This window comes from Eurosta solidaginis, chromosome 2 (genome assembly GCF_040869045.1).
Source record: "Eurosta solidaginis isolate ZX-2024a chromosome 2, ASM4086904v1, whole genome shotgun sequence".
NCBI lineage: Eukaryota > Metazoa > Arthropoda > Insecta > Diptera > Tephritidae > Eurosta > Eurosta solidaginis.
Genome location: NC_090320.1, coordinates 289,399,925 through 289,420,356, shown reverse-complemented (window position 1 = coordinate 289,420,356; position 20,432 = coordinate 289,399,925). Strand labels below are relative to the sequence as shown.

The 20,432-nt window shown below is 38.1% G+C and overlaps 2 protein-coding genes across 7 annotated transcripts in view; one reads left to right on the top strand and one right to left on the bottom strand.

Annotated features, from left to right (window-relative positions):
* LOC137241140 (tropomyosin-1-like) overlaps positions 1–20,432 on the top strand; it is an 857,608-nt gene that overhangs the window by 266,166 nt on the left and 571,010 nt on the right. The window lies entirely within an intron of this gene.
* The window catches only part of LOC137241145 (uncharacterized), a 31,144-nt gene continuing 22,086 nt past the window's right edge, over positions 11,375–20,432 (bottom strand). For both annotated transcript variants that reach the window (XM_067768437.1, XM_067768438.1), the window contains exons 4-6: positions 19,925–20,004; positions 19,717–19,860; positions 11,375–11,666 (exon numbers count right to left, since the gene is read on the bottom strand). In XM_067768437.1, coding sequence (XP_067624538.1) covers positions 11,521–11,666; positions 19,717–19,860; positions 19,925–20,004 — 370 coding nt within the window. In that variant the 3' untranslated portion in view covers positions 11,375–11,520. The remainder of the gene's footprint in view (positions 11,667–19,716; positions 19,861–19,924; positions 20,005–20,432) is intronic.

Genomic DNA, 20,432 nt, shown 5'->3' with positions numbered 1-20,432 from the left:
TGGGACCAAAATTCGTAGAAAAAAGGACCAAAATTTGTTTTCGTTTATTGGTATACAAACATGTAATAATCAACTACTTAAAAAGTACAAAACAACACGACGTTACAAACAAACAAAAAGTGCTTCTATTAAAATTGATGATAATTATTGGTGATGATAATAAATTAGATTTTATCACATATGGGCATATTTTTCAGTGTTATACACATATGTATGTGTATTTATTTAAAACCTTAAAGCATATATGTTTATAATATATTCTGGGCTACGTCGAAAAAAACGTATAATAAAAACATTTTTATATAGTTCATTGTATAACTTTTCAGCGACCAAACGTAATGAGGACCTGGGTTTTGCGTACAAAGTCCTTTGGCTAACATTATTCAAAAAATTTTCGCTCTGCGTCCGCCGAACTATGTGGAAGACTCAGTAAATCATATACAAAACCAAGCAGTTCTTCAAAACACTTTTCGTTCATACCATTTCTATATTCTATAAAAGCTTACTTTTTCGCAAACAGCTAAAACGTCTTTATCAAGCTTAAAATAACAATTTATTCAAGTACGAAAAGTTATTTATTAACGGTATTATAGAAGCTTCGGTTTCTGTTAATACCTTGTCGGTATTATTATGTTGTACATAAAACTTGCATATCACATCTCAAAATCAGCGTTTTTGCATTTGCTTTAAGAGTTCAATATAAAAATCTAAAATATTTTTCTTACCACAAGTCGCTGTACATTTGTAAAGTTATCGCTTTCAAGAAATACTTCAGATTTACTTCCAACAAAAATATTTTTTAATTCAAGGTAGTAAGTTTTATCACTTAAATAAAAATTTTTCAAGCATGCTATAGGGGAGTGTAGTAGTTTTATACAAAACGCCAAAAAATTACACGGCTATGCATTTGCTACGTCATGGCAAATACGCAACATAAAAACCCGTATTTTATTTTTTCAATTTTGAATAGCAAATTAACAACTATCAAAACAAAAGAAAATATGCAAACAAAAATTTTAAACGAAAAAAAGTTGTACAGGATCCGTAGCTTTCATTTGCTGTAGCAACGTTTCCAACTTCAAATACACAAAATTCTGAACTCCCTAAAGTAGGGAATATAAGGGTACTTTTTGGCACTTTTCGTAATTTCTGCCCCATTTTAACAGATAGAAGCTTCGAATTTCAAACAATGCTTACATATATTACAATGTTGTCTAAAAAATCGTAGAGATCGGTCTATATATAACTTATGTCACATATTTGCAACGCATCAAGGTTGCGTATTTGCCATAACGTAGCAAATGCAAAGCCGTATATAATTTTTTCGAGAATGCAATGCTAAATATCTATTTCTTTTGGAATGCAATCCACAAAGCATGTTTTTTTATCCAAATTGTGTGGTATATTTACAGGCGCGCATCAACAGAGCCTAGTTACATTGGATTTTTAGCAGGGCTTTATTTAACAATGCCTCGGCTGTTCACTACTAGTTACTTACTTACTTACTTAATAGACGCTTAACCGTTTAAAAGCTATAAAACAACGAAATATTTTTTATGTACTCATTATGCATGAAGTTGCTCAAGATAAGCTTGAAGTGTGCTTCAGTTTGATGGTATAGGAATAGCAGACGAATCTTTTCTGATTGGAACTCTTTATTTAAGGTATTGTCATGGATATTAGCATCACTAAGCTATGCCATGCTAAGCGATATTTACGTCAATAATCAAATCATGTATACACATATATAAGGCAGCCGAGAGATGTCACACACAGATGCATTTACTTATACGCCTATGTATGCGCGCGAGACTGTAAACTACAAACATTCACATCAATAATTCAATCATTATGTATCTACATAAACGAAACAATAATTGCGTCAACATATATGTACCATGTACGTATACGAGCAGCGGAGAGTCAATGCACTAACACATGCATATATCTGAAAAGTTTGAGAGCTACTGGACTAGTAGATTCTGGAAGCGCCTAAAAGATGTATAAAATTGTGCAATTTTAGTTATAGCTGAGAAGTTTGAGAGCTCTTGGACAATGCTAGTAGATTCTAGAAAAACGCGAACGAGGAAACCAAAGAGTATAAAAGGCGACAGATGTAGAGGCGCTGTAATTCAGTTCAGTTTGAGTTGAGCTATCAATCAGTTAGTGATTAAGCACGCGATCTGGCGGCCAATAGTAGAGTTTCATTTGAGTTATGAATCAATTTGGTTATTAAGCCAGCGAGTAGCAAAGTATAAGTGTTATTGTTAAGTACTTTAATAAAGGCCATTTTTCCATTATTCAAAGTTGGAGTTATTTATTCAACAGCTTAGTGATTCCAACTTAGCAGAGGATTGCAAATAAGAGGATTTGCGGCAAATTCGTTACAATTGGTGTCAGAAGAGGAATTGTTGAGTAAATTCCGAAGATTGGGAATACAACTTGGACATGGCAAAGTTCAGTGAATTGAAGATCCAGCAACTGAAGAAGGAGTTGGAGAGCCGTGTGGATTGAATACAAGCGGCGTTAAACTCGAACTTCAGGCATGGCTACGAGAGGCAATGGAAGCAGAAGGAATTGATGTGGACGAGTATGTGTTTTATCCTGATGGGGACGAGACAACAACAAAAATTGAAGAGAAAAACGAAACATCGCAGACAATTACCAGCTCAGACTTGAACATGATATTGGCTGCAATAACTGCTCAAACATCGACAGTAACATCCAAGATGGAAGCGCAAGAGGCACGTATAACAGAAATGTCATCACAAATATCCACCAACATGTCATCACAACTAGAAGAACAGAAAACGTATATGTCATCTCAACTAGAAGAACAGAAAACGTATATGTCATCACAGATGAAATCCCAAGAGACACGAATAACATCGAAGATTGAAGCACAAGAAATGCGTATGTCAGGAATGTCGACACAGATTACATCGAAGATGGAAGCACAAGAGGCACGGATATCCGAAATGTCGGCTCAAATTTCAGCACAGATATCATCGCAGATCTCTGCTCAACTGGAAGAGCTAGAAGGACGTATTTCCTCGAAGTTGGAGGCGCAAGATACAAAAATTTTACAGTTTGAAGAAAAAATCGAGGCCGAGGTGCATGCTTTGAGAGGACGTATCGAGCAGTTGCAACTAAATGGCCCAGCAGTATCAACTAGTAATCCAAAGGTAAAAACACCATCCTTTGACGGTTCTGTTCCTTTCCAGGTCTTTAAGCTACAGTTTGAGAAGACCGCAGCAGTGAACCAATGGAATGCTGAAGATAAATTTGCAGCTCTGTTCGTGGCACTGAAAGGGCCTGCCGCGGAAATCTTACAGACCATCCCAGAGTACGAGCGAAACCACTACGAAACATTGATGAGCGCTTTAGAGAGACGTTACGGAAGCGAGCATAGGAAACAGATATTCCAAATTGAGTTGCAAAACCGCTACCAAAAAGCAAATGAGACATTGCAGGAGTTTGCTTCAGATATTGAAAGATTGGCTCATCTTGCAAATGCGGACGCACCCGTGGAATACACTGAAAGGGTAAAAACCCAGAGCTTCATAAATGGCATACGAGATGTGGAAACGAAGCAGGCTACATATGCGAATCCAAAACTAACGTTTGCTGAAACGGTATCGCATGCACTGACTCAGGAAACAGCCTCACTTTTGAGTAAGCCAGCGTACAAAGCTCATCGCGAGGAAGTGGAAAAGCCAGACTGGGTAGACGCAATTTTGGAAGCATTGAAGGGTACGCAGCAGAAGAATAATGATGCAGTCAAATGCTTTAAGTGTGGAAAGCCAGGGCATATGGCGCGTTATTGTAACACCAACCCTAACAGTTCCAACAATGTGGGTGGTCGCAAACGCAGAGCAGAAGGAGATGAGCAAATCTCCAAGACAAATCAATCGTTAAACTAAAGCAAGTCAGCAACAAGGGGCGACAGCTGACTCCCTCAATTGAATGCCCCATAATCTCTATCTCACAAATTGGAAGAAGGTCGAGCAATCTTACTGTCGGAGGACATGTGGGTGGAAAGGAACGTTTACTGACTGTAGATACGGGTGCATCTCATTCCATCATTCGAGCGGATTTAGTCAACAAGAAGATAAGACCATTGCTAGGAGCAATATTGCGTACAGCCACTGGAGAAGACACCCAGGTAATTGGAGAAGTAGAATGTGAAGTAGCAATTGGGAACGTCACGGTACTACACAATTTTATAGTGGCAGGTATTGTTGATGAAATCATAACTGGAGTGGACTTCTTAATCAACCAAGGCATCAACATCGATATGCAAAGCAAGACGATGCGATATAAGAACATGGATGTGCCACTTAATTTCGGCTACGAGAGAGGCTACAGCAGTAAACGAGTGCTGGTGGAAGAGAGTCAGCAAATACCACCAAAATCAGAAGCAGTCATCTGGGCAAAGGTTGATGGAGATTGTGGGACAAACAAATTGTGGGTTGTCGAAGCAGCAAATAAATCAGCACTGAACATACTTGTAGGAAAAACCCTGGCTATGACAAAACAAGATGGACGTATTCCGGTAAGAGTACTCAATGAGTTCAAGTCACCATTCAATTTGACCAAAGGAGCTATTTTGGGAAGATGCCAAGAGGCCGAATTAGTTATTAACTTTGAACAGCTCCAGGAACACGGTTCATCTAGAAATACTGATCTTTCAAATGATATCACGGCATGGACGCATGGGCTAGAGGAAGCCTATCAGAGTAAGGCAAAACAACTGCTCATAAAATACGCGAACATATTTGACCAGGATGGTTCCAAACCAGGCCGCACCAATGTTGTCAAACAACAAATTGACACTGGAGATGCGAGGCCGATCCGTCAAGCTCCACGTAGTGTTCCACTGGCGAAGCGGGAAGTTGTGAGTCAAATCATACAAGAATGAGTGACAGCGGCGTCATCGAACCATCAGCTAGTCCATGGAGCTCACCGGTAGTACTTGTAAAGAAGAAGGATGGAAAAATGAGGTTTTGCGTGGACTACCGGAAGTTGAATGACGTTACGAAAAAGGATAGCTACCCGTTGCCAAGAATTGACGACACTCTGGACGCGCTATCTGGTACGAAATGGTTTTCCACACTGGACTTGAAAAGTGGCTACTGGCAAGTTGAAGTGAAGGAGGAAGATAAAGAGAAAACAGCCTTCAGTGCCGGTGATGGTCTTTGGCAATTTACAGTGATGCCTTTTGGACTTTGTAATGCACCAGCTACTTTTGAGAGACTCATGGACCAGGTACTGAAAGGACTACATTGGAAAACATGCTTGGTGTACCTGGACGACATCATCGTATTGGGAAAGAGTTTTGATGAACATCTTAAGAACTTGGAGGAAGTTTTCCAGAGAATAGCTGGCGCTGGTCTGAAGTTAAGTCCCAAAAAGTGTACGCTGTTTAAAAAGGAAGTAAATTATTTGGGCCACAAAGTAACGACAGAAGGTGTCTGTACAGCGAATGAAAAGATAGAGGCAGTAAAGGATTGGCCAAGACCACAGAATCTGCATGAATTGAGAAACTTCCTTGGGCTGTGCACATATTACCGCCGATTTGTACCAAATTTTTCCAGCGTAGCCCATAGTCTCAACGAGCTAACAAGAAAAAATAAAGCTTTTGAATGGAAGAAGGGGCAAGAAGTAGATTTCCAAACATTGAAAGAGCGGTTGTGCACTGCCCCAATGTTGGCATACCCGATTCCAGGATCAACGTTTATTCTAGATACAGATGCGAGCGGATATGCTATAGGAGCCGTTTTATCACAACTGGTCGATGGACAAGAGAAGGTAGTTGCATATTACAGCCGTTCAATTGGAAAACCAGAGAGGAACTACTGTGTTACGCGGAGAGAGCTGTTGGCATTGGTAGAGTGCATTAAACATTTTCACAAATACCTCTACGGCCAGCGATTCCGTGTCAGGACAGATCACGTAGCGTTGAAATGGCTTCTGCAGTTCCGTAATCCGGAAGGACAATTGGCACGGTGGATCGAGCGACTACAAAGCTATGACTTTTCCATTGAGCATCGAAAAGGTAGTACCCATGGAAATGCTGATGCAATGTCACGAAGACCATGTAGTCTGGAATGCAGGCACTGCTCAAAGGCCGAGGCTAAAGAAGATATTATAGATGTCCGGCTAATGACTATAACGTGTACGGATGAATGGGACAAGAAACAACTAAGAAAGTGTACGCTAGAAGATACAGATCTGTCACATGTTATGCAAGGGCTCGAACGAAACGAAAGACCAAGCAGAGAGGAGATGTCAGCAGAGAGTCCCATTGCGAAGTCATATTGGACACAGTGGAACAGTTTAGAATTGATATCCGGTTGCCTGCATCGAGTACGGGAGAGTGAGGATGGTCAATGCAAGAAGAAACTGATAGTTGTTCCCAGAAAGAGGATTCCTGACGTGCTCAGCGAGCTGCACAATGGTCCAAGTGGAGGTCATCTTGGAATCATGAAGACACTCGAGAAAATTAAGCAGAGATTCTATTGGGTTGGTTGCCGTCAGTCGGTCACCGAGTGGATTGCCAATTGCAAGGTATGCAAAAGAGCGAAAGGGCCCAAAACCCGAAGTCATGGCCAGATGAAGCAGTATATTTCAGATGCACCATTTGAAAGGATCGCCACGGATGTCGCAGGTCCATTTCCTACTAGCAACCGCGGAAACAAATACGTACTGGTGGTTATGGATTATTTCAGTAAATGGCCAGAGGTATACCCAATCCCAAACCAAGAAGCAGAAACAGTAGCAGAAGTGGTTAAAAACAAATGGGTTGCAAGGTATGGTGTACCAATGGAGTTACATTCTGACCAAGGCAGGAATTTTGAATCAGCTGTGTTCCAAGAAATGTGCAAGAATTTGGGCATTCGGAAAACACGGACAACTGCATTGCATCCTCAGTCCGATGGTATGGTGGAACGTTTCAATAGAACATTGGAGGAGCATTTAAGGAAAGTAGTAGACAAGTACCATAAGGACTGGGATACACACATATCATTATTCTTGATGGCCTACCGATCGGCAGTACATGACACAATGGGCCAAACTCCCGCAAAGGTAATTTTTGGCAATGACCTTCGACTGCCAGCTGATTTGAAGTATGGGATAGATGCCGATGCGGAGAGGAATGTCAAGATATCCACTGGTGTCTTGGAAGAAGAGCTGAGAGAGATACACAATCTGGTAAGGCAACGAGCAAAGATTATGAGTTGCAAGATGAAAGCGCGGTACGATAAAGCACTTAATTCGGAAGGGTTTCAGGAAGGAGATTTGGTGCTGCTATACAACCCACAACGAAAAAAAGGTTTGTCCCCGAAATTGCAGTGTAACTGGGAAGGTCCATACAAAGTTGTAAAACGGATCAACGATGTAGTGTACCGCATACAAACCACTACCAAACCACGAACCAAAATAAAATTGGTTCATTTGGAGAGATTAGCAGCGTTTAGATCGAGAGATTTGTCTGATCGGAGCGATCAGACTTAGGTGGAGGGCAGTGTCACGGATATTAGCATCACTAAGCTATACCATCACTAAGGCCATGCTAAGCGATATTTACGTCAATAATCAAATCATGTATACCAGGGCCATTCAAAACTGAAAGTGCATCTGTATTAGTGAGAGGGCAAAGGTCGCGATGATCGTGCGGGTACATTGATTTTTCATTTAGTCGCTTACTAGCAAGCAACGGACATGTTTATCGCGCATAATTTTTCATACATATTTTGATACCGATCTGCCTATACCCACCACTGATGTTGCTACGCCAAGTGCCAAGCGACGACTAACTCAATTAACGACGACAGAGCGAATCATATGCGTGTGAATTCAGAGGGACAATTGTGCTATGAAATGAATGTTCCTGATGTATACACATATATGTATAAGGCAGCCGAGAGATGTCACACACAGATGCATTTACTTATACGCCTATGTGTGCGCGAGAGACTGTAAACTACAAACATTCACATCAATAATTCAATCATTATGTATCTACATAAACGAAACAATAACTGCGTCTAAATATATGTACCATGTACGTATACGAGCAGCGGAGAGTCAATGCACTAACACATGCATATATCTGAGAAGTTTGAGAGCTACTGGACTAGTAGATTCTGGAAGCGCCTAAAAGATGTATAAAATTGTGCAATTTTAGTTATAGCTGAGAAGTTTGAGAGCTCATGGACAATGCTAGTAGATTCTAGAAAAATGCGAACGAGGAAACCAAAGAGTATAAAAGGCGACAGATGTAGAGGCGCTGTAATTCAGTTCAGTTTGAGTTGAGCTATCAATCAGTTAGTGATTAAGCACGCGATCTGGCGGCCAATAGTAGAGTTTCATTTGAGTTATGAATCAGTTTGGTTATTAAGCCAGCGAGTAGCAAAGTATAAGTGTTATTGTGAAGTACTTTAATAAAGGCCATTTTTCCATTATTCAAAATTGAAGTTATTTATTCAACAGTTTAGTGATTCGAACTTAGCAGAGGATTGCAAATAAGAGGATTTGCAGCAAATTCGTTACAGTATTTATAATTTTAAGAATATGGGCGAGGAACAGCATATATGCTTTTATTTCGGGATCTGACATTAAATTTGCTAATTGTATTGCACTAACGCCACTTACTTCGAGACACGCACAATGTTACACGACAAAGCGTCCTATGTAAAACCGGCCAATAGCTGTCGGCTCTGTTGGTGAGAGTTACTGAAAATCGATTTCATTCACAGGGTGTTCAAATAAGCAAATTTTTTATCAGCGTTGCGTATTATTATGAAAGTAACAAAATTCAAATCAAAGTACCAAAATCGTGACGGCTCGCCTAAAGAGGACCAAAATTGAAAAAAAGGACCAGCGGACCAAACGGGCTTGGAGCGGACCAAATTTGGTCGAAATGGACCCAAAGTGGCAACCGTGGTTGACAGCGAACAACCACACGAACTGCATTTCTTTGTAAAAATGGTTACAATTTTTGGTGGCACTGAATATTTTAAGTGGCTACAATTTCACAGGGCGAAGTGAGAATCTTAAAAATGTTTGCCCCTGAAACTGGAGATATTTTCGTGTAGAAAAGACATCACCATTAGTTTCTTGACTCTCCGATTAGCGGTGATTAAATTCTACACATTTTAACTTTGTCGTCTTGACAGACTAAGGGTGGATATTGGCGATTTAGTTTTTGGCTTCGATACCATGAAGCCAATACCGAGGCCGATATCAACTCAATGAGTTAACACCATTGCGCCATCTGACGCAACTGTGTTTTGACCCTACGCCACGATACCATGCCCTACCTAGAGCCTAGAGCAACCACGCCATATGCTAGCGTAATAAGGCCAAGAGAATTTTTGGCGCTGCTTAGTTGTGAGTTAGCAGGGTATCACCCCGTGCACTCTAACACAAGTGTTATTGGCGTTACTGACGGCATTGAGTGGAAGTGTTGACTAGCAGCAAATCTCGATAACAGATGTCTCTTGCTCTTACGCTGCAGCTTCCGATTACCGAATTATGCTGCAACTTCCGATTACCGAATTACAGATGTCGCTTACCAGTCATATTACCAGTACTAAATGTGGCGTCACCCAGGGGAGAGTAGCACAGAGATTTACTGGCGTTACTAGCGGCATTGAGTTGAAGGGGTGACAATTAATGTTTTGTCGAAGATGGGTTTGTAGACGCCTGGTATTACTGGCGTCATTAAAAATTCAAAATAAATAGGTAGCTGTAAAACTTGTTTGCGAGGCCCCCTCAGGCGAGAGGCCATCGGCAATGGCCGACGTCGCCGACGCCTAGCGCCGCCACTGCTTCCCACGCATTGTGGTGCGCATTTGCATCTGCGCCTATGACCAACGGCCCTTTGCGCCCTTCTTCATGTACTAGCCTTTTGCACTCCATCGGTGGAACCTCCGCAGCATGGGCCATGTAGCAGGACGCCAGAATAAATGCCTGCTTATTCTTTTGCTCAACGGCCACCACTGCGAGGTCCTCAGTAGTGTATTTAGGCAGCATATATGAATGCAGCTGTTTCCTTACCATACTCGCACCCGTCCTTCCGTTTGCGCGTAGTAAAGGCCAAACCTACGCGCTAAGGCCAGAAACCTTTCCTCCAGATGGGAGCCACGCCTCTGGATCAGCGCCACGTCAAACGAACACTCCTCAAGAGTTAGGAGGAGTTCGTTCGACGCCACTTCACTGTGTTGGAGATTTATCGGTATAACTCGCAGCACCATTGGGCTGTTTGTCCCCCTCCAGCACCTTCGTCGTGACGTCGTCGCACTCCCCTTACCCTTTTGGTTTAGAGTATTCGAGGCCCCCTTCAGCCTCTCGTAGCTGTTGTGCCGGGTGTTCCTCTGTGCGAGTCACAGCACCATTTGGTGGTTGGTCCTCTTCTAACAGCTTTGTGGTGACGTCGGCTACCTCCACCTGTTTTTTTTCTCTTGGGCTTTTGAGGTCCTTTTCGACTTCGCCCACCTCTAGCGTGTTAGGATTTTTATCCTCGGGACTTCTTTTCCTGAGTCGCATGTAAATTTTTCATGTGCAAAAGGACATTTTTCCAAGCTGCATGTACAATATATCCTCCGCTTGCTTGTTTATTTGGAAGATGTAGAACTGACCTTCCTCCGTAGGCCGAGATACAGTAAGCACCTTCCAACCTTGTGTCGGTATGTTCGGATTCTGATTATACAGAAGTCGCAGTGTATCCTCCGACTTCATCACGTATGGTATCTACACCTTAACTTTTGGTACCGTGAAGATTTGCGCTTTATCCACCACCTCAAACAGCGCGTTCGTGCCTCGCCTTGAGGTTTGGAACCACTTCCTCCAGCCACCGCAAGCTCGCGATGTTGTCGCACGCTATCATCTTCACACCATTATACCATCACATATATTGATTCCTCATATTTAAAACGTTGATTTTGTTTCTCAGTTTCTTCCATTAACATATTCTCAACAAGAGTCATTGTGAGATCCTTTTCATCTCGCGGCTCTAGCGCCGTGATGAATGTATCATGTGCTCGGTAAACTACAAGACAGACCAAGCATCCTTTGCATACGTACAGCTGCTTATCCGAACCATTTCCGTATCTTCAACCGCCGGTTCAATAATATTGAAGCATACGTGTCTCTCTGTTTCCATGAGGAATCTGGAGATTCAGGAACAGGACCTTCAAAGGCATCCCAAACCTTTTCCTTCTTCATAATAAGCTGCATTCTATATTTCCACAGCTCGTAGTTATCGCTATACAATTACGTAATCGCCAACTTACCGAGAATTACCGAACAAACATGTTACAAATTTAAAAAATTTCACAATACAGGCCTATAACCTATTGCAAAAATATTAACTTGTAATAAAATAATTCTATATTTTGTAATCAAATTGAAAAATTTTCAGTTTTATAATAATATATCTAACAAATACAAATGACAACTATATGTTTATAATATACAAATGTAAAGTAGATATTAATCAAATATATTTAAAACTTAATCTTCTACATATCTAAAGCATGGTTCGTGGCTGATCGATTCGAGTAAATTTACATTAAAACCGTAGGTCTCTGCAACTTTCTTGTATTCTCTTATAACTTCCTCGGATGGATGAGAGCGTGTTGTATAAACCCAAAGCATTTCTAAATTTTGGAAGAGAAACTAATGTTATAAATATGTTTATATGTGATTTTTTAATGACAAGTAAAATTGTGATTACGTTCGTCCATTTGTGCTGCATTTTTCGAATTTTATTAAAGGTAGAAATGGATTTTTGAACTCTAATCCATTACGTAGACTTTTGGTTCAGGGACTATTTTGAAGAGAAGTGTGGGAATGATTTACACACATCCCCTTTGGAATTTGGTTTGTTAACGAAATTATTACGATGCTCAATGTCATTTTTTTTTTCGTACTTTCCACCGTGTATAAAATTCAACAAAACAACTCTCTTCACCATCGGATGCATTTATCTATTATCTTCCAGTAATATCGGCAAGTGTAAATGTTTTGTAGAAAAAATAGCTAAAACTTATTCCAAATACAAATACACAAAGCCCAACAAAACAGCTGTCTTTTGCTTAATGTTTGACGTATCTTAAATTGAGAGTTGGTGAATATCCCATATTAAAAATTTGCCTACGAATTGTTGTTTGAGTTTATTTCTAGAGCTAATGTTGCAGGTTTGAGAACAAGGCTAACTTTAATTTGGGATTTTCAATTAGAATTCTCAAACCCATCACAAATATGGCCCGAATAGTATGGAATTAGGGTTGCCAGATTTTTATTTCGTGTTAACGGGACAAAGCTCAAATTTAAGCCAAATTCCTGGGATTTTTAAAAATTTCCGGGGACAATTGAAAAAAAAGAAACGCCTATAAATTTGTATGGGTTTCTCATTCGGCGAAATAATTTTTAGATAGAATTAAACTTTTTTAACTCATTTCTTCATAACAAATATTTTTATGAAACAGGCTAACAATTAATACGTTTACTGTGTTTAATGCGAATTCAATATTCTATGGGTTCTTTTTTCAAACGTTATTTTAAAACACAACACTTCCCCATGCAAAGTGAATATTTAGGTGTGGGAAATGTCAAACATTGACCTTCTTCAGAACCACAGTAGGGATGAATTTTTCTTCTTTACAGAGTTGCATGCAGGGATGTCCCGGCCAATACGGCACATTTGGCAACGCTGTGTGGAATCAAGACGATTTTCTTACATGTTTCTTAAGTTGTAGAGAATTTTTATACCCAACTGTACTTGTAAACAGGGTATTATAACTTTGATTGGATAACGGTTGGTTGTACAGGTATAAAGGAATCGAGATAGATATAGACTGCCATAAAAATCATCAATATCGAAAAAATATTAGATTGAGCTATGCCCGTCTGTCCGGTAACATGAAAACTTGAGTAAATATTGAGATATCTTCACCAAATTTGGTACACGAGCTTATCTGGACCCAGAATAGATTGGTATTGAAAATGAGCGAAATCGGATGATAACCACGTCCACTTTTTATATATTGTTACGAATATTAGCAAAACTAAGGAGTGCTGCCATCTCCAGGCCTATGCTAAGCAGTGACGTGAATTCACATCAATAATTCAATCATTATGTATCTACATAAACGAATCAATAATTGCGTCTACACATACGTACACATTCCGACGAGCAACATTTACATACAAGGCAGCGAGAGATGAGATGTCACACACAGATGAATTTCCTTATACGCTTATGTGTGTGCGGGAGACTGTAAACTACAAACTCACATATGTACATCTGAGAAGCGCTAAAAAGTAGACAATTGTAAACAAGTAGAAACTATATGAGAACTATACACACACGAATATAGTTGGTAAGTTCTGGAAATGGAAGAGCCTAGAAGTATGCAGCGTAAACTATAAAAGCGGGGCAGGCGAGTAAGAAGGAATTCAGTTTTGATTTGAGATTTCGATTAAGCGCTATCTAGCGAGCTATAGCAGAATTATTTTGAATAGTAGAGTTTCATTTGAGCTATCAATCAGTTTGGTTATTAAGCTTGCTATTCGTTGCAAAGTATAAGTGTTATTGTGAAGTACTGTAATAAAGGCCATTTTTCAATTATTCAATATTGGAGTTATTTATTCAACAGTTTAGCGATACGAACTTAGCAGAGGGTTGCAAATAAGAGGATTTGCAAGCAATTTCGTTACAATATATAACATTTTGGAAAACACAAAAAACCTGATTATTTAGTAAACAATACACCTAAATGTTGAAGTTTGACAAGTGGACTAATATTAAGACTCTTGATAAAAATTTTAACAAATTTTTTAAAATGGGGGTGGCACTGCCCACTTGTGATAAAATCAATTTTACAAATATTATTAATCATAAACCAAAAATCGTGAAACCTATCGTAACAAAATTCGTGAGAGACGTTGCCTTTACTATAGGGAATTCTTTGAAAAAAAAATTTACGAAATGGGTTAAAAACCACGCCCACTTTTATATTAAAGATTTTTCAAAGGGTCGTGGACGAATAAAATAAGCTATATTTTTACTAAAAAGAGCTTTATATCAATGGTATTTCATTTCCCAAGTGGATTTATAACAATAATTAGGAAAAACTTCAAATTTAAAAAATGGGCGTGGCAACGCCCCTTTTATGACTAAGCAATTTTTTATACTCAGTTGAGCAGAGTTCACAGAGTATATAAACTTTGATTGTATAACGGTTGGTTGTATATATATCAAAATCATCAGGATCGAAAAATAATTTGATTGAGCCATGTCCGTCCGTCAGTCCGTTAACACGAGAACTTGAGTAAATTTAGAGGTATCGTGATCAAATTTGGTATGTAGGTTCCTGAGCATTCATCTCAGATCGCTGTTTAAAATGAACGATATCGGACCATAACCACGCCCACTTTTTCGGTATCGAAAATTTCGAAAAACCGAAAAAGTGCGATAATTCATTACCAAAGACGTATAAAGCGATGAAACTTGGTAGATGAGTTGAACTTATGACGCAGAATAGAAAATGAGTAAAATTTTGGACAATGGGCGTGGCACCGCCCACTTTTAAAAGAAGGTAATTTAAAAGTTTTGCAAGCTGTAATTTGGCCGTCGTTAAAGATATCATGTTGAAATTTGGCTCTTATTACTACATGTATGCTTAATAAAAATTAGCAAAATCGGAGAGCGACCGCGCCCACTTTAAAAAAAAAATTTTTTTTTAAGTCAAATTTTAACAAAAAATTTAACATCTTTACAGTATATTAGTAAATTATGTCAACATTCAACTCCAGTAATGATATGGTGTAAGAAAATACAAAAATAAAAGAAAATTTCAAAATGGGCGTGGCTCCGCCCTTTTTCATTTAATTCGTCTAGAATACTTTTATTGCCATAAGTCGAACAAAAATTGACCAATCCTTGTGAAATTTGGTAGGGGCATAGATTCTGTGACGATAACTGTTTTCTGTGAAAATGGGCGAAATCGGTTGAAGCCACGCCCAGTTTTTATACACAGTCGACCGCCTGTCCTTCCGCTTGGCCGTTAACTTGATAACCTGAGCAAAAATCGATATATCTTTACTAAACTTAGTTCACATACTTATCTCATCTCACTTTATCTTGGTATAAAAACTGGCCGAAATCGGACTATGACCACGCCCACTTTTTCGATATCGAAAATTACGAAAAATGAAAAAAATGCCATAATTCTATACCAAATATGAAAAAATGGATGAAACATGGTAATTGGATCGGTTTATTGACGCAAAATATAAGTTTAGAAAAAAACTTTGGTATGACACCTACCATATTAAGTAGAAGAAAATGAAAAAGTTCTGCAGGGCGAAATAAAAAACCCTTGAAATCTTGGCAGGAATACTGTTCGTGGTATCACACATATAAATAAATTAGCGGTACCCGACAGATGATGTTCTGGGTCACCCTAGTCCACATTTTGGTCGATATCTCGAAAACACCTTCATATATACAACTTAGGGCCACTCCCTTTTAAAACCCTCATTAATACCTTTCATTTGATATCCATATCGTACAAACATATTCTATATTCACCCCTGGTCCACCTTTATGGTGATATCTCAAAAAGGCGTCCACCTATAGAACTAAGGCCCACTCCCTTTTAAAATATTCATTAACACCTTTCGTTTGATACCCATATTGTACAAACGCATTCTAGAGTCACCCCTGGTCCACCTTTATGGCGATATCTCGAAAAGGCGTCCACCTATAGAACTAAGGCCCACTTCCTATTAAAATACTCACTAACCCGTTTCGTTTGATACCCATATCGTAGAAACAAATTCTAGGGCCACCCCTGGTCCACCTTTATGGCGATATCTCGAAACGGCGTCTACCTATGGAACTAAGAATCACGCCCTTTTAAAATATTCATTAACAACTTTCATTTGATACCCATATAGTACGAACAACACATTCCAGGGTTACCCTAGGTTCATTTTCCTAAATGGTTATTTTCCCTTATGTTTTCACCATAGCTCTCAACTGAGTATGTAATGTTCGGTTACACCCGAACTTAACCTTCCTTACTTGTTATGTTTCGGGATCCATAACTTGAAGAAAAATTAGTTCAGAACAGAACCATTTGTAATATGCATACGCAGCCTTGTAACATTATTAAGAACACGAAACAAACAACAACAGCATTTCAAGTGTACAGATGGGTATGTAATGTTCGGTTTCACCCGAACTTAGACTTTCTTACTTGTTTAAAAGAGTGTTTGGTCTCCTAAGATGAACAATGCAGAAAATCAAATTGGGAGCTAAATTTTTCTACACCTTTTGGAAATTTTTGTTTTGTTGCTTCCACGGTTGTATTGCCGTTACTGGAATGGGCGAAATCGGTTGAAAGCACGCCTAGTTTTTATACACAGTCGACCGTCTGTCCTTCCGCTCGGCCGTTAACACGATAACTTGAGCAAAAATCGATATATCTTTACTAAACTCAGTTCACGTACTTATCTGAACTCACTTTATATTGGTGTAAAAAATGGCCGAAATCCGACTATGACCACGCCCACTTTTTCGATATCGAAAATTACGAAAAAAGAAAAAAAAGCCATAATTATATACCAAATACGAAAAAAGGGATGAAACATGGTAATTGGATTGGTTTATTGACGCAAACTATAACTTTAGAAAAAAAACGTTGTAAAATGGGTGTGACACCTACCATATTAAGTAGAAGAAAATGAAAAAGTTCTGCAGGGCGAAATAAAATACCCTTGAAATCTTGGCAGGAACACTGTTCGTGGTATTACATATATAAATAAATTAGTGGTACCCGACAGATGATGTTCTGGGTCACCCTGGTCCACACTTTGGTCGATATCTCGAAAACACCTTCATATATACAACTTAGGGCAACTCCCTTTTAAAACCCTCATTAATACCTTTCATTTGATACCCATATCGTACAAACACATTCTAGAGTCACCTCTGGTCCACCTTTATGGTGATATCGCAAAAAGGCGTCCACCTATAGAACTAAGGCCCACTCCCTTTTAAAATACTCATTAACACCTTTTGTTTGATACCCATATTGTACAAACGCATTCTGTAGTCACCCCTGGTCCACCTTTATGGCGATATCTCGAAAAGGCGTCCACCTATAGAACTAAGGCCCACTCCCTTTTAAAATACTCATTAACCCGTTTCGTTTCATACCCATATCGTACAAACAAATTCTAGGGTCACCCCTGGTCCACCTTTATGACGATATCTCGAAACGGCGTCTACCTGTGGAACTAAGAATCACGCCCTTTTAAAATATTCATTAACACCTTTCATTTGATACCCATATCGTACAAACAACACATTCCAGGGTTACCCTAGGTTAATTTTCCTAAATGGTTATTTTCCCTTATGTTTTCACCATAGCTCTCAACTGAGTATGTAATGTTCGGTTACACCCGAATTTAACCTTCCTTACTTGTTATGTTTCGGGAGCCATAACTCGAAGAAAAATTAGTTCAGAATAGAACCATATGTAATATGCATACGCAGCCTTGTAACATTATTAAGAACACAAAACAAACAACAACAGCATTTCAAGTGTACAGATGGGTATGTAATGTTCGGTTTCACCCGAACTTAGACTTCCTTACTTGTTTAAAAGAGTGTTTGGTCTTATAAGATGAACAATGCAGAAAATCAAATTGGGAGCTAAATTTTTCTACACCTTTTGGAAATTTTTGTTCTGTTGCTTCGACGGTTGTATTGGCGCTACTGGAATTTTCTCTTCTCCGCTATGCTACCGAAGGCTTCCACAAAATAAATTTAATCTTTATTACCTATCAATTTGATCATTGATTGCAATGAGAAATAGTAAGTAGTTTGAAAAATTATTAAAAATGTATTTGATAAAAATAACTAGACATATTTGTTGAAAAAAAAATATTAAAAATATTAAAAAAAAATTGTTAAACAAACGAATTTAATTAAATTATTAAAAGAAATAGCAGAAAAACTTTTTTAAAAAATTAGTAAGAGGAACTGAATTATTAAAATAATACAAAAAAAAATTATTTATATCTAACTGGAAAATTTGTTAGAAAATTAGCAAACAAATTTTATTTTTTTTTTTTAAGTTTTTAATGTAAAAAAGAATTTATGAGACGAATGGTAAAGAAATAAAAAAATTTAAGAACTTATAAAACTTGTTAATAAAAAGAAAAGTAGAAAAGATTTTGTTAAAAAATTGATTTAATTAAAACTAATACAGAAATTTGATAAAAAAGAAATCGAAAAACAACATTTTTATTTAGAACTAGTAAAATAAATGAACAAAGAGTTTTTTTGGAAATAATTGGTAAAAAAACTAAGTATTTTTTTGAAATGAGTATAAACAAGTGCCGAAGACTTCATACCTTTCATGAATGGGGCTGAACAATAATCTTATCCCATTGGTAATCTCCAAATAATCGGATGTATAAGATAAGAAATATATAGTGAACAGAAAAAATATAAAATAAAACAATAGGTAGGAACTTTGTGTGAGGATGCAAAGTTTCACGTTTTTTGTGGCCTACATGTAAAAACTGTGACTACGAATCACGTATTTCAACAATATATGACGTAAACGTAAGTATTTGATGAAATCTGATGAAATTTGAAGCTTCTAGCAGTAAAAAATGGGCAAAAATGACAGATTATATGGGGTATATAATATATATACCACCGATCTGCTCGATTTTTTTAGACAACGATATATGCTAAATACTATAATACTAATATTTGACAAAAATCCTCTGTTTCTGAAAAATCGGTTATATAGAGGATATATATATGATATAGTGTTCCGATCCGGCCGGTTCCGACAAATGTCTAATCGGACACCGAAATACACCCGCTCAACAAATTTTATCAAGATATCTCAAAAATTGAGGGACTAGTTTGCATACAAACAGACAGACGGACAGACGGACATGGCTATATCAATTCAGCTCTTCATCCTGATTATTTCGGCATACTTAATGGTGGGCCTATCTATTTTCCGTTAATGATTTACAATTTTGTGATTCGGGACGAAGTTAATATACCATTTCATTTTCATGAAAGCTATAAAATTAAGTAATTAGTTACAAGAACAAAAAAAAAAATTATAAAATTTGTGAAAATGTAACGAAATAGAAAACTTCATTTCATTAAAATTAGTAAAGAATATTGGTAAAAAAAAAATTTATTTCAAAGAAATTATTTAAAAAAAAACAAAAACTTATAATAATAAAAATAATTAGTAAAAAACTATGGACTAAGTCATCCTATTTGACGTCCTCACGGATCGACCAGATCAACTATACATTGCGATACATTTTCAAATACATAACCTGTGCTTGCGAGACTCGTATTAGCGTGTGCTCCTATATCTTTTTTACTGCGTTTATGGCATAGAGAATGAGAATAAGTCGGCTGAATTACCTTTTAGTAAAATAAGACATTGTTCACACAACTTAAAATTCGAAAAGGTATTCACTGGTATTGATTTTCCACCAGTAAGAAAACCGCTTCTATTTATACTTATATCGCTCAAATGATCTTGCAGACCATTCGCTTTCCGTGACGAACATGCATAATAGGGACCTAGTCTGGCGGCGTTCGTACGCAGCCACAAATCGCAATACTTACTCAAAACAAAAATTACTTACTGACGTGTTTATCATTTGGTAAATCCTGGCACGAATAGATGATAAGTTTGTTACAATCAAGACTTATAATTTTGTGCGTAATCTTGTCCCAATCAATATCTAGACCTCCAGCGGAACTAGAGGAACTAGCGGAACTAACATAAGCTGCAAAATATAAATAAAAGATCAAGTTTAAATTTCTTAGAAAGATATGATTATAGTAATATACCATGTTTATCATCAAAGCTTGTATAAAATTGTCCATCAGGCAGGAATATAAGTTTTTCATTTGTAACTTGTTTGGATTCGCTAATAAATGTGAAAAAATAATAATTTGTAAAACTGCTGTGTATATTTTCAAAGTAAACAACAAGAAGAGTATGTGAACGCTACTGAAAGCAGAGAGAGGAAGCAAGGCGCCTTTGCAGGAGGAAAAAAGCATAGGCAGTAAGGCATGAGTGTGACGAGCGTCAGATGTTAGTAACCACGAATGACGCCTGCAAATTTTAGCAAAAAAATTCGACGACAGAAGAAAGGTTCTTAGTCGGGGGTAAAATACTGTCGGAATTAAAACGGTGACCTTTTAACCGATGTTCAGAGAGTACTTAGATTATGCAGGGAACACTTATCTGACCTACCAAATGGAGACAGCGATGTACCTATCGCCCAAGGATTTATGATGACTTTGAGCCCGCAATCGATGAATTTATGTTCCTCCACCCGACTATGACGAAATC